The 13,511-nt window shown below is 41.1% G+C and overlaps 1 protein-coding gene across 1 annotated transcript; it reads left to right on the top strand.

Annotated features, from left to right (window-relative positions):
* The first annotated feature begins 6,347 nt into the window (after positions 1-6,347).
* On the top strand, positions 6,348-11,541 carry AGR2 (anterior gradient 2, protein disulphide isomerase family member). The gene is made up of 8 exons (XM_066318323.1): positions 6,348-6,392; positions 8,072-8,209; positions 8,514-8,577; positions 8,650-8,702; positions 9,609-9,682; positions 10,060-10,123; positions 10,538-10,621; positions 11,219-11,541. The coding sequence occupies exons 2-8, from the start codon at positions 8,080-8,082 to the stop codon at positions 11,266-11,268; spliced, it is 519 nt and encodes a 172-aa protein (XP_066174420.1). The 5' UTR covers positions 6,348-6,392; positions 8,072-8,079; the 3' UTR covers positions 11,269-11,541.
* The last annotated feature ends 1,970 nt before the right edge of the window (positions 11,542-13,511 follow it).

The raw sequence follows: 13,511 nt of genomic DNA, 5'->3' as shown, positions 1-13,511 counted from the left end.
CCTTAAAGACCTTTTAGTTCCAACCCTCCTGATGTGGGAAGGGGCACCTTCCACTAGACCAGGCTGCTTAAAGCCCTATCCAACTTGGCCTCGAACACTTCCAGGGATGAGGCATCTACAGCTTCTCTAGACAACATGTCCCATAGCTTTACCAGTCTTTTAAATAATTTCTTTCTAATATCTAATCTGAATCTACTCTCATTCAGTTTAAGGCCATTACCCCTTTTCCTATTCCTACATGATCTTGAAAGAAATCCCTCTCCAGCTTTTTAATAGCCCTCCTTTAGGTACTGGAATATGCTGTAAGGTCTCCCCAGAGCTTTCTCCAGGCTAAAACCCAAAATCGATCTCTTGAAGACATAGTCCAGCCTTCTGATCATTCTGTGGCCTTCCTCTGGACAAGAAGGTCCCCACAACCAGGTATTGATACACACTGATGAGATCCCCCTGAGCCATCTCTTCTGCAGCTGAATAGTCACCCAGCACCGTGGATGTGACCTCACTTTCTTTGTCCTGCTGGTAATGCAGTGGTCTGCAACACATCATTAGAATACTGTATAACAAAAGGAATTAAATTATGTCAATATTTGAAGACGATGATTGTAGTGGGAAGCTTTCAGAAGTACATTCAACATTCTGCATCAGGAAGCACTGCACAGGATGAAGCAGCTGGAACTGGGTGCTGTGTTATTTCAAAGTTCATGTTACTAACAGTTGAAGGTCAGGCACGATAAAATTACTCTTTCCAACCCCATCCCTGTGCATGATGACTGAATAATGGCATTAATAATCAAACAACAAGTTTGTTGAACAACTCTTTGAAACCTGACAGAAGAGTTCTCCCACCACTTTTCTGGGTAACTTGTGCCAGTGGTAAACTATTCTCCTCACAAAGATGAAAAAACACTCCCCACAGTCCTCTGACAAAAAAAAAAAAAAAAAAAAAAAAAAAGTAATGGGGGAAAAAAAAAAGTAAAATAAGAAGAGAAAACATTGAGGGTTTTATACCTGGTCTACAGTTGGTGAGTTAGTTTTACAACTTTGTGGCTGAGACCCAGATAAAAGTATAGTACTCAAGATCTGGAAAATCCAGCTCAGAAACGAGACTGCTAAATCCCAGATTTAACCTTAACAAGGCAAATAGAACTGCCCAGGCAAAGACTCCCACCCAGTTCAGACTGAAGCAGGGAGAGGAAAATGGTTCCACGGTATGGATGCAGAGAGGATGTGATGGAACATCTAAGACCTGGCAGCAGTGAGAGCTGCTGCAGAAAGGGCTCAGCACTGGAGTCCACTGTGCAGTCTGTGTGGCTGACTAAAACTGCACATTGTGCGATGAACACACAAGCCAAGGCAATGTCAAGAACTTGGGAGAAGATGGGGGGCTCTGTGGAGCACATTGTGCAGGCTGGAGAGCGTCAATGCCGTAAGAGCCTGCACAGCTTGGAGATAAAAACCAACACTACCAGGAAAGAGAGAAACTTTGCAGAACAAACTAATACACTTCACTGCAGAGGTCATGTTGATCAGGATATTGGCCCCAAAGCAAAGGCACTGTTGGAAAAGAAGACATTAGCACACAAGTGACAGTGGGGCTAAGCAAGGAGTTGTGTCTTTGGTTTCAGATAGAACTTCACTGAGATGTGTTTACTATTCACTGAAAGAAGACCAAAAACAAAAACCAGGATGGAATCCTGCATCTTTATCTTTGCAAACTTTCAGGTAAATTAGCAAGAATAAAGAGAGTAAAGAGAGGCCCCTCCATTATTACTTAACAGCCATGAATTCTGGAGTCAGACCTGGGACACCATTTTGCTCATACTCATTAGAAGCCAAAGATTTCTGATCTTTGAGGCAAAGCATTAGGAAAACTAAGAAGATCTGGGTTACAAATAAAGAGACATACATTTGAAATAAGAACAATAGATAGAAAGGAGGCCTATAGAGAGATCACAGCAAGGTGGCAGCTCTGGGAGACTTGCTAAATTATGAACATGGTGGTTCAGCTACTTGCCTGTAATAGAGTTTAGCATCCAAGGACCAAGGCAGGCCAGAAACAGGAGAGGGCTTAATTAACAGAAAGGGACTAGTTAAAAAAATGCCTACGTGATACTAAGTAAAAAATAAGCTGTTGAAAACATAAATGTTTTCCCCACAGTTCTCAAATATTACAGTATAACAAAATAAGAAACTGATGGCTTACAGATTTAAAGTTATACTGAAAATTGGATATCAGTTAGTCAGACAGGGAAGGAGTCATTTGCTTTATTTATGTAGTACAGCAAATTTTGTGGCTTTAGACAGAGCAAGCTATTTTAATTTATTAAAATGCATTTACTTCAGTACAAGAATTTCAGACATGAGGCATCACTGATCATAACTGACTTGCCCAGTTAAGACCAGATAAACAGCCTTCTTCACAGGCTGTGGTACAACACCAGCTTCCTAGTCCCTCTCATCACAGAATTTCTCTTCACTCTTTTGCTGCTTCCCGGTGGGATGGAAAAAAAATTTCAAATTTAAATCTAAATGCTACCAGGAACAGGCTTTCTTTTACCAAACACAACTGAGCAATGAAGTTCCACATATGCTGAAAACCTTGAAACTCCTTGGTGTAATAGACCATGACAGTTTCCTTATTGTTGGGGAAAGGGCATTAAAACAATACAAGAGCAAATACATTCAATGTGGGTCTTCAAATGACTTAGTGATTTTAAAACATGTCATTCAGCAATGCCTTCCAGACATCTCATCACATCAAGATTCATAACAAAATATGGGATAAGAACTGGCTACATGACAAACCCACATCTTCATCTAAAACTATGTAAGGGATGCTCCATGCTTTTCATGACAGCCTGTATCAAGTGGTGGTGATTTGTATATAAACATAAATACAAACATCCACATGTAAGTGGAAAAAAAGCCTCCAGAGATATCAAAATGCTCGCAGTAATTAAAGAGTCAGATTATCATAATTTATATCATTAGCATCTCTTCTGCTAGCTGATTTGAAAAATATTACCAATAAACTGTAAACTGTAGGTACTGCAAGTTATTTGAGTAATTTATTCAACTAAAAAGAAGTAAATGTTGGGCTAACAAATTTTGGAAAACCATCATCCTTCAGGACAAATCATCAGATTCCTAGCAAAAATCTACCTGAGCTTCAGTTACCAGCTTTAAATGTTCAGCAATAGAAATCTGCTGAACTTTTGTCTTTCCAGCCATATATTAAAATGTGGCTTTGTAATGAAAATAAAATAGTCAAGGGAATGGTTCAACCATGGCCTTTCAGCTCTCAAGAGAATGTCTGGACCACTTATAAGACACCACTTTCTCCTTTAGTAATGCTTTCCATTTCCAAGTGCTAGCAAATATTTCCCGAGCCAACATGAGGAAAATCACTTTCTTACCTGACAGATTACAACTGAGCAGGCCTGGGGTTCAGTGCCTGCTCCAGCATAAATACCTACTGCACAAATAAACAGTCCTGGCGTGTGTGATCGACCATCGTGGCATGCAATGCAGGCAGCACCAACCTGTCCTATTAATGAGAAGGATTTGAACTATTTCAGGGCAAGAAGGAAACAAAATGGAGCCTGCATCTGTCATAGGTGTAAGAGGGTGTCTCAGCTCCTAAATTTTGGGGTATAAGGCTTTCTGGAAAATTTTAGTCAAATTTCATCCAAAGATCTTTCAGGTGATAAAGGACCTGTATGGGGTTAAAGCACTGAGAACAGAAATTTGACCAGTTCTCAAATAAATTTTGTTTGCTTTCAACCACGATGTCTTACAATATGCTACTACTTTGAGAGCAGTGGAAGATTGATCATTTCCAGATCTGTCTGTCTGGCTTTGACTCAGAGCATTGCTAGTGTGGGACTGACTACACATCTCCTTCATTACTTCTCATTCCTCCCATGTAAATTTCTGATATTAATTCTAAGCAGTGGATCATAAGACTCGGAAATGTGTTTATTATGAAATTAGGAGAAATGCCTGAATTCTAAAACTTATGTATTATAAAATACAAGAAAAAACAAAGCAGGTTAGAGAATGCCTTCATAACAGGTGTAACATCATCCACCTGAAGCTGTGCAAATTTCTGTATAACATAATGAACACAGGCACCTCAGAGCAGGGAAACCAAAATTATATTAAAAATCTAATGGCTAGTTTTGTAAAGATGTTAAATATTAACAGTAATAGGATCTACTAGGCCTTTTCAGAAAAAAAGGAAAAAGGTTCTGGAATAGTCCTATTTGGTTTGAAGCTCTATGGGGTAGTTCCTGCAGGATTTAACCACTGAGGCAGAGAAAGTAGCCCATTATAAGAGGCCAGAAGAAAACTTAGCTGCTGGATACTGCTCAGTCTCAGGGCCCAAGCAGGGAGCTGTGGGAAAGACTGAGATTCTCCCTCTCTTTATTCACAAGGCACAAACTGATTTGGAGACAAGTCTGACTATCTGCATCGAGGTCCCTGGGTTTGAGCTGAGAGGGAAGCCCCTGTGAGTAGCTGTATTTGAATTACTGAGACTCTTCTAGGAAAGAGTTCTCTCAGGAGTAGAACAAGACTATGTGGACACAGGCTAAGATAAATGCATCCCCTGAAAACAGGAGAAAGCAAAGGTGCAGATGAAATGGAGAGACATTTATGGCTGGTGCCAGGAGCAGGGAGGAGTTTAGCTCTGGGGTCGATGCATTTTTAGACAGAACCCAATTTTTTAATAAGGTATGTGAGTCAAAACCCACCTTTTATCTCTGCACAGCACCAGAGAGCAAATAGAACTTCTTCTATGGGCTTTAAAGCTGTCAAATGCTCTTTAGGTGTGAGAAGAGAGTCAGCAAAAGCATATTAAGTAACAATTATGAATTGTCCAAGCTGAGACCAACATGGGTACCCAAGGTTAACTTCTACATCTGCCCTGAAATGGATTTAGAATGTTACCTAAATTGTCCAAAGTGAGTGGTCTCATGTCCAAATATGGACCTTGGAGACTTCTTTTGTGTATGTTTTGGAAGAAAAGCTGAGTGGATGTAGTTTGAATAGGCAATATAGGAACAAACAAATTACATCTCTAAATCTTCAGGGACAAGTGCTGGAGGAGAAGAAGAAATTTATATGCAAATTCTCTCAGGAAAACATACTTATTTCATGAAACATACAGAAAGGGCAGTTAAAATGACTGACACACCTGGGAGCTTTGATTTCACCCTCCTAATACATGAAGCAGCTAAGCAAAGCATGGTAGAACTCACAAAGTATTTTTGCTTGAGTTCACCATCTTGCTTTTGTGCTTTGTTTTTGTAATTGTTATTCATGAAAAAAAAAACCCCAAAAACAAACCAAATCCACACTAAGGTCCAAAGCTCTTAATTCTCTCAAGTGTATTTGTAACAAATGAGTGTTTTAGGCAGCCATCAGGCAGCACTGTGAATTTCAAACAGGAAAATCCATATCTGATGGATTTCATCTGCCCAGCTGAGTAATTTTAAGCATTCACTGCCCATGAACTCGTGATTTTAATCTCACTGAAATATATGAGGCATGCAGCAAGGAGAACATACTGTAGTTTCAACATATATTTCACTGACCTCTGTGGAAGGACTGTGTGCAGTCAGTGCAGCAGTGGGAATCACCATCCAGGTCTTATTTTCCTGAGCATTGCACTGTATTATGTGTGTACTTGGAACCTAAGGCAATTTGGGTTTATGTTGTAGTTAAAAATAAATGTCTACACCACCAATTAATCAAGGAAATTGAATTAAATGTTGGCTTAGATCTCTGCTTATGGACACAGGGTTTTTATTGTAGCTTCCAAATATGTTTTTGTGGAGACCTTTATAACTTTTTTTTTAGGTCTGATTACAATTCTATGTGCTGTTATACGTGAATGTGTGCACAAATATCTGTATAATGTGCATAGTTGTTTAACTAATTAACATCCACAATTCTGAGTCATCAATTTAACTTTTTCTAAGGAGTAAAAGAACAGCAACCCATACTGATTTTCCAACCAATCAAAAAAAGACAAATCACTCTTCAGGCAAATCAGGAGTCTTGACTTAAGCTTACCTGTACTTGGATCTTTGCCAATCTTTTAAAATCACCTTTCAAGAAATATCCCAAAAGTCTACAGAAATGTGCGTAAGCTTTGGATACATTATCTGACAGGAGACAGTAATGTTACTTAATTACAAAATAAACTCTGAACGTTTTGGTGGGGAAAAACTGGAAAAGTTTAGCTCTTTGAAAGTAGCATTCAAATTCAAAGCTTGTGGGTGGAGTTGGGGTGTGAAGGTGCATAAATAGGCAGTAGGAGCAGCAGCATTCACACTGAAACCAGGAACACCTTCCCATCCTGGCAGGGGCCTGGGCGAGTAAACAAGGTAAGGCACTGCACACTCCCTGCTGCAGGAGGTACCCGGGGGAGCTGTGAGACGAGCTAGCTGGGGATGGGGAGTCTGGTCACTGGAAAGAAAAGGCTGCCGCAAAGCAGGCACAGCAAAATGTCTAGAGAAATATTGGCTTTACAGGCTTAAAAAAAAAATAAAAATTAAAAAAAAAAAAATAAAAAAGCCAACCAGAACAAACAGAAGAGGGGTTATTGAGGGGTTATTTTGGAAAGCTTTTCAAAGGTGCACAGTCTTCCAGTGGCAAGGTTTGAAGGAGCAGATTTAACATACCTCTGTCTTTGCTTTCTGCATGTTGCCTCCACAACCTGATCTTCAGTGTGCCTGATCTTCAGTTTCCTGGTTGTCTCATAATTTTTTATTTTATTCTTTTTCTTTTGAAAGAAACATTACTTCCTCTATACAGCTGTAGCCAAAACAAGTCTTGAGGCAACCCTGACAATCCAGAGTTTAATTGAACTTCATGCCATTTTCCTCCTTACCAAGGAGACTTCTCTTGGAGCAGAAATGCAAAAGTTGTACGTCATACCACTGAAGCAGGGACTCTTTGGATGTTTGAGCTCTGTTGGACATCCCAGTAGCAAAAAGTATTGTATCACTCGTGGAAACTCAGCTAATATCTCCTCCTGCAGTTCCTACCTGGAAAAACACTTCTGTTTAGTTTTTATTGTCTGAACTTTAAAAACAGTCAGCCTGTTGTGGTGAGGGTTGTTTTGTGGGCTTGGTTTTTCTTTTTCTTTTTTTTTCTCTTTACTTTTTTTAATGGATCTCTTTTCAATGTTCTGTACTGCTTTTAGAGCATCTTAAATTTTCTTTTTGTACCCATTATACTGGTTCTAGTTTCTAGGAGGAAATGTAATGAGAAAATATATGGTCATGTTGCTGAAATGATTTTTCCCTTCAGCTGAAATGCTGAGGAGCTTTCCACCAGACCTGTCTCATCTCCAAGCCCCAGCCAGCATGGCTCAGGAAAAGTTCTTTGTTGTGTGCTGCTTCTACTCTCAAACTCCATTTCAGTTTTAACTGGGCCACACATCAGCTCCTCCCAAATCTTCCTGTTATACATTCTGCTGGGTTTAAGGGTTAGATTATATTTTTAAGGGAAAACACAGGATTGAAAGCTTCAACACCATTAAGCTGTGTATGTGCTAATGTTCACTATAAAGCCTAGCTTAAACATTCTGAGTTCTCATTTGAGTCGCTCCCACAGCAAAATGGGGGAAGAGCTGAGACAAATTAACGTTTTAGCACCTGTGGCTGGGTTACTCTAGCACTGAGAAATCAAAATAGAACTGTGAACTTATTAGGACTTGCAAGGACTTTTGGAATTGCTGTAACCCAGTTATTTTACTGAGCATGTTCAATATACGTAGAAAGAAGAGGGAGAAATTCACCGACGTGCCCATCCTAAAAGGGCCATAGCCCAATGGCTTGAACAGGGCAGTGGGGAGCAGGCGGGTCCCTCAGGGCGGTTTGCTGAGCAAACCTCACCTTCCGTGCCTGGAGCTGCTCCTTCCAGCCCTGACTCACCCCGCTGCATATTTGTGACTTGACCCGCTGCTTTACCGACCCTGTCCTTGTCTGCGGCCGGCCTCAGCGCCAGCGCCCACCTGGGAGGCGCCACACTGACCGGGGCTTTCTCTCACCCCTGCTAGGAGCAGCCATGGAGAAGAGTTTCGTGTCCATGCTCTTGCTGCTCATTGCCATCTCCTGTGCTCTGGCAAAGGATACAGGCAAGAAGGATTCAAAGGACACTACTGCTAAGCCAAAACTGCCTCAGACGCTCTCCAGAGGTAAAAAACAAACAATTGAAAAAAATAAAAAAACCCTCCACCATTTTTTTTAAAGCGCAATCTTGTGAATATTTCATCTACTATGCTGTTCGAAAAAATTAATTTTCTTGCAACTCATTCTGCAAAACCTTTTCTAGTATTTCCTTGCACCCTTTTCTCCTTCGTTGCTGATTTCCAGCGCCCTGGCAGCGGGTTTGCTCCAAGCCCCTCCCGGCAGAGGCGGCAGGGGCAGGACTCGCCCCGGGCTCCCAGCCCCGCTGGCCGGGCGCTGTCTGAGGGTGTGTGTGCCCTGTCCCTCCCACAGGCTGGGGAGACCAGCTCATCTGGACACAGACCTACGAGGAGGCGCTTTTCCGGGCCAAGCACAGGTACCCGCCCCGCCGCGCCCACCCCCAGCCCCCCGCGCCTCCCCGGTCCTAACCAGGGCTCTTCTTTTCCAGCCAGAAACCCCTGATGATCATCCACCACCTGGAAGACTGCCCACACAGCCAAGGTAATCCTTTTGCACTCGGGAGGGAAAAAAAAAGAAATAAATCTTGTTTTAATTTTCTGTAAAAACGCTGCTTTAAAAAAATCAGCCACCGTTCTGCTTTAAACCTTAGTGAAATACTAGCTTGCACTAGCATGGGGAGTGTTCTTCAAGTTACTGTACCACAAAGGTGTTTTCCAATGTGTAGAAATAAAATAAAAATGGTAATTCAGTGTTGCATGATACAGAAATGAGCACAGGTCAGTAGGGTTTGACCACTGACAAATCTGAATTTGGTTCACAGCACAGTCAGCCAAGATCAATAGGAAGACCAGTAGCAACAAATAACAATTTCTTGGAAAGACCATATTCAGCTCTTGATATCATCAGTGATTGAGACTGAACCCAGCCAGGGACTAAATCAATCCAGGCTGAAACTGAGCTATTCCAGGATTTCTGGTAACTGTTTATCTGAGGGCTCTCCTTCCTGCAAGTCAATCCACAGGCAAGATCTTTGCATCCATCCATAGCTCCAGTAACTCCAGAAGGCTCTACTTGTACAAGTATTTAAACCCTTCCAAACATTTTAGTCTGAAGCCCTACATGCTTAAGATCTGGGGCCAGAAACCACAATAGCAGAACAGGAGCTCTGAAGGGTCAAATGCTCAAATTCAAACCTAAGCAGACACATTTGAGAGCCAGCTGTACTTTCTGAAGGAAGAGGGGACATTTTGCAGTGTTGTAATTACTCTTTAATGCAGAATATAAATGAATGGATCATGTCCTAATGGAATGAACTGAAAATCTGTTTGCAGCAGCTGTAAACTGGAAATTCTAATTTTGTTTTATCAGTTTGCTTGAATTACTTTTTGGAGGACAATGTATTTCAAGGGCATCCATCCATTTCTTTCTCATTTGTTTCTACTCTAGCCCTGAAGAAGGTCTTTGCTGAACACAAAGATATACAGAAACTGGCTGAAAAATTCATTCTCCTGAACCTTGTGGTAAGTTTCCCAGTTATACTTAGTTAAGTGAAAGTGACAAAGTTCTGAATTTAATTATGGCTTCTCTAACTGAGTTTAATAGCTGAGGTTGGCTAGGAAAATGGCCACTGCTGAAGTGTAAGAGATTTCTTAGTAAGACTTTTTCATTTGTACCTATCACAAACACAGAATGTGAGGAAATGTAAAGTTTAATAATAACATGAACTGTTACCAACTTGCAATTCCAGATGTCAAAAAAGTGCATCCCATATGGTCAATCTCTTAAACTGAAATATGTAGTATTTGAGCTGTATTTCATAATACAAAATATAGCGAAGGAAAAAAATATTTATGTAACATGCCCTCCTTGACTAGGGACCTTCTCTGTTTTCTTTAAGTATGAAACCACAGACAAGAATCTTGCACCTGATGGCCAGTACGTCCCTCGGGTTTTGTTCATAGGTGAGTACTTCAAGCATCAAAGCTGATCTCGGAGCCCCTGCTGCATCATGCATCTCAAATCCTCAGGCTGATTAACAGGAATTTATTTCATGAGAAGTATAAAGTTCGAGTTGGTTTTGTGGATCAAATAATGACTCAATCCCACTCAGCTCCCCAGGTCCAGCATTGCTCCCTCAATGGCTGATCCCACAGCCACTGGAATAGGTAGCTCATCCCATTCCTAATAAACCTGCAAACACAACACTTAAAACTGAAACATCAGCAACCCTGTTAGAATAATCTCTTAGTCAGCAGAAGCAGACATGTCTCAGAGAAACATTTAGGAAGCAAGCAGGAGTGCAGAAAGCTTTATTTCCTTTGATTTCCTTCTGCTTGAAGGTTCACCTCAAATTCTCTCACCCTTTTTTCCCCCAGATCCTTCCCTGACTGTGAGAGCAGATATTACCGGAAGATACTCAAACCGTCTCTACGCATATGAGCCCTCTGACATTTCACTGCGTAAGTAGAGTGTTCCGACACATTCTGGAAATATTCTGAACGCGCTCACATTTTTCATGCGACAAGGAATAACACCAGGCATTACAGATTCTTGCCATCAGTACTTTCTGAGAGACATTTAACTGGGATTAAAATTAAACAGGATGCTAGACTTAAACCCAGAGAGATGAAGGAAATGATGGCAGAGCCCTGGAGCCTTAAGCATCCATCTGTTTTAAAAGCAAGAATACGTCAGTAGGAACTTGCATAATTCAGCAGCGTTCACTGCAAGCAGTGGTGAGAACTCATACATGGGTCCCAAACAGGGCAGGTCAGGAAACCTTCTGGGAGCAGGGAATGATGTTTGCTACAGCCATCCCTCACTATTGCACATCTCCAGTCTCTGCCCATGTGTTGGCATTAATGAATGTTCTCACCAGTAAAAATTAAACCCATGATGTTCACAAATTGCTTGGAAGAGCAAGCACATCTGAATCCCTATAGCAATAGGCATGTGATTAAAAGCTTTAATAATAATGACATTTTCTCTGCAGCATTTTTGGTTGCTGGCAGAGGAAGTTGCAGCAAAAATAACATGCATGAATATTTCATTTCTAGTGTATTCAAATATGCAGAAAGCGCTGAAGCTCCTGAAGACTGAACTGTAAGAAGAAGAAAGCCCTTAAATATTATGAAGTCTTATCTTCCATCTCTTCTCCACACCTTGATACTGGTGAAGAGACTATTTAGAGTGATATTTAGTGATGTGTAGTGATGGTTTCTATGCATAAACACTACAGTTTTACATTAGCACTTTTGTACTGGGAAGCATTTTTAAAAGCTGGAGGCTTTTATTTTAAGGCGTACAGAAGAATACTGTATGATTCAACTGTAAAAATGATTTTTTTAAAAATAAATTCATTTCAAGTGTTTACATACAAGACATTGCTGTTTTTTCTTATCTTCACCTAGCACTATTAGAGATAGTAAAATCACCATCTTGCTTGAGAGAACAGCTTGCATTTTACATTCAAGCACTTTGGAAGGAAGAAGGCTGTTGTGGATCAATCCCAGCCAGCAGCCTAGCCCTACAGAGCCACTTGCTCTCTCACTCCACTCCAGTGAGATGGGAGAGGGAATCAAAGTAAGAAAACTCATGAGTTCAGATAGTGACAGTTTAATAGGTAAAGCAAAAGATCTGTGCACAAGCAGAGCAAAACACAGGATTAATTCACTGCTTCCCACAGGCTGGCAGGTGTTCAGCCACCTCCAGGAGTGCAGGGCCTGCCAAATGTAATGGTTTGTCTTGGGAAGACAAACACCACCACTCCAAATGTGCCCCCTTTCCTCCTTCTTCCCCCAGTTTGGATGATGAGGATGGCATACCCTCTTATTCAGCTGGCGTCAGCTGTCTCAGCTTTGTCCCCTCCCCACTTCTGCAGCCCAGCTCTACTTGCTGGCAGGGCAGTGGGAGGGAGCAGCAATATGTGTCAGCAATCACAGAAAACAACCTTGTTATCAGCACCGTTCTGGCTGCAAATCCAAAGCACAGTACCACACAAGCTACTGTGATGAGAATCAACTTTACTCAGCCAAACCCAGCAGAGGAAAGCAGCTTTTTATCTCCAGTTTCAGCAGCTAGCTAAGCTCCCTATTACTCAGCCTAATTTATCTCCAATTATTTTCTAGTAGCACTAGCCTTTGTGGAGCTTTCATTAGCAGCCCTTTCTTTATAGCCAAGATAGCAAGAAGTGAAAATCTTTCACCGAAAGGTACTTGAGACTAGAGGATGGGATTATTTACATACATAGTTTGCATTGTTTTTCTTTTGAACTGGCTGTATTCTGAAGTGATTTAAGATATAACTTCTTCCCTTAAAAGGTCCCCGCTCACATCAGATTTCAGAAAAGCCCTGAGATGATTTGTAAAGGGATACCAGACTGACTATGTGGCTGGTTTCACTATTGCTTATTTTTGAGCCCAAAGAGACAAGAGAAGTCAGAACTAAAACAAATGCTGCAGCTGAACACCATGAGAGTGTACATTACATAAAAATTAAAGCAAAAAGGAGGATTTCCAGCCTCAAATATCTGCTGTCTCTAAACTCAGCAGCAGCATCAGTGAGAAACGCTTTGGCCAGGACCATGCCTTTATTGTTTCCTCAGCTCTTTGGCAATAACAGCATCTTCAGCACTTCTATTACCATTACTGTCACTAACAGTCATGGTACAAGAGGAAAATGCTTGAGAGGGCAGGACAGGTGAGGGAAGCAAGGGTTTCAGCTCAAGGGAATCTCTCAGCAAAATCAGAAGGGAGGTACTTGCTAATAGGTCTTTGGTAAGCTGTGTGAACCTTGCCTACCAGAAAACCTCAAGAGGTACCTGGAAAGGGTCCCAGTCATGGAATTCAGCATTCCTTCAGCACTTCAGTTAGATGTTACTTTCTATTGCAGCATCCAGAAGACAGAGGAAAAAGTGGTACCATGAGGGGAAGAAATAGTCTCTAGAATCATGTACCAGTCAAAGAAAGCAAAAAATGTGGTTGTATCACTTAGCAGAGGGATAGCATAGAGGGGGGCCAAAGCAGCTGGTTATCAGAATCATCTTTGCCTATTCATCCCAAAGTGTACTTGAGCTACATATAGAAGGTCAAAGCTTGCTAGAGCTATGTAACATAAAGGCTGTCTGTGGTATCACGTTAAAATGCTGTTTTTGTAACACTATGGAAGTAGCATCACTTTCTTAAGCAGAGCTACTGATGCTATGTCACATCCAATAATGCATATAATGTCTACTAATGTCTACTAATGTACATGCCTAGATGTAAATACACAAGTTAGTCCAGCCTGCAAGTATCAAGAAATATTTCTGAAACTGAAATTCTTCTTTTTTGCACTCAAGGCTATGCTTTT

The sequence above is a fragment of the Sylvia atricapilla genome, chromosome 1, assembly GCF_009819655.1.
Source record: "Sylvia atricapilla isolate bSylAtr1 chromosome 1, bSylAtr1.pri, whole genome shotgun sequence".
Classification (NCBI taxonomy): Eukaryota; Metazoa; Chordata; class Aves; order Passeriformes; family Sylviidae; genus Sylvia; species Sylvia atricapilla.
This window is presented reverse-complemented; position numbering and strand designations above follow the sequence as displayed.

What these genes read in the sequence shown, in the direction of transcription:
- AGR2 (XM_066318323.1), top strand. Translation starts at nt 8,080, where the DNA reads ATGGAGAAGAGTTTCGTGTCCATGCTCTTGCTGCTCATTGCCATCTCC. An exon ending in AGACTGCCCACACAGCCAAG is followed by an intron (nt 8,703 to 9,608) that starts GTAATCCTTTTG and finishes TTTCTACTCTAG; the next exon opens with CCCTGAAGAAGGTCTTTGCT. An exon ending in GCCCTCTGACATTTCACTGC is followed by an intron (nt 10,622 to 11,218) that starts GTAAGTAGAGTG and finishes TTTCATTTCTAG; the next exon opens with TGTATTCAAATATGCAGAAA.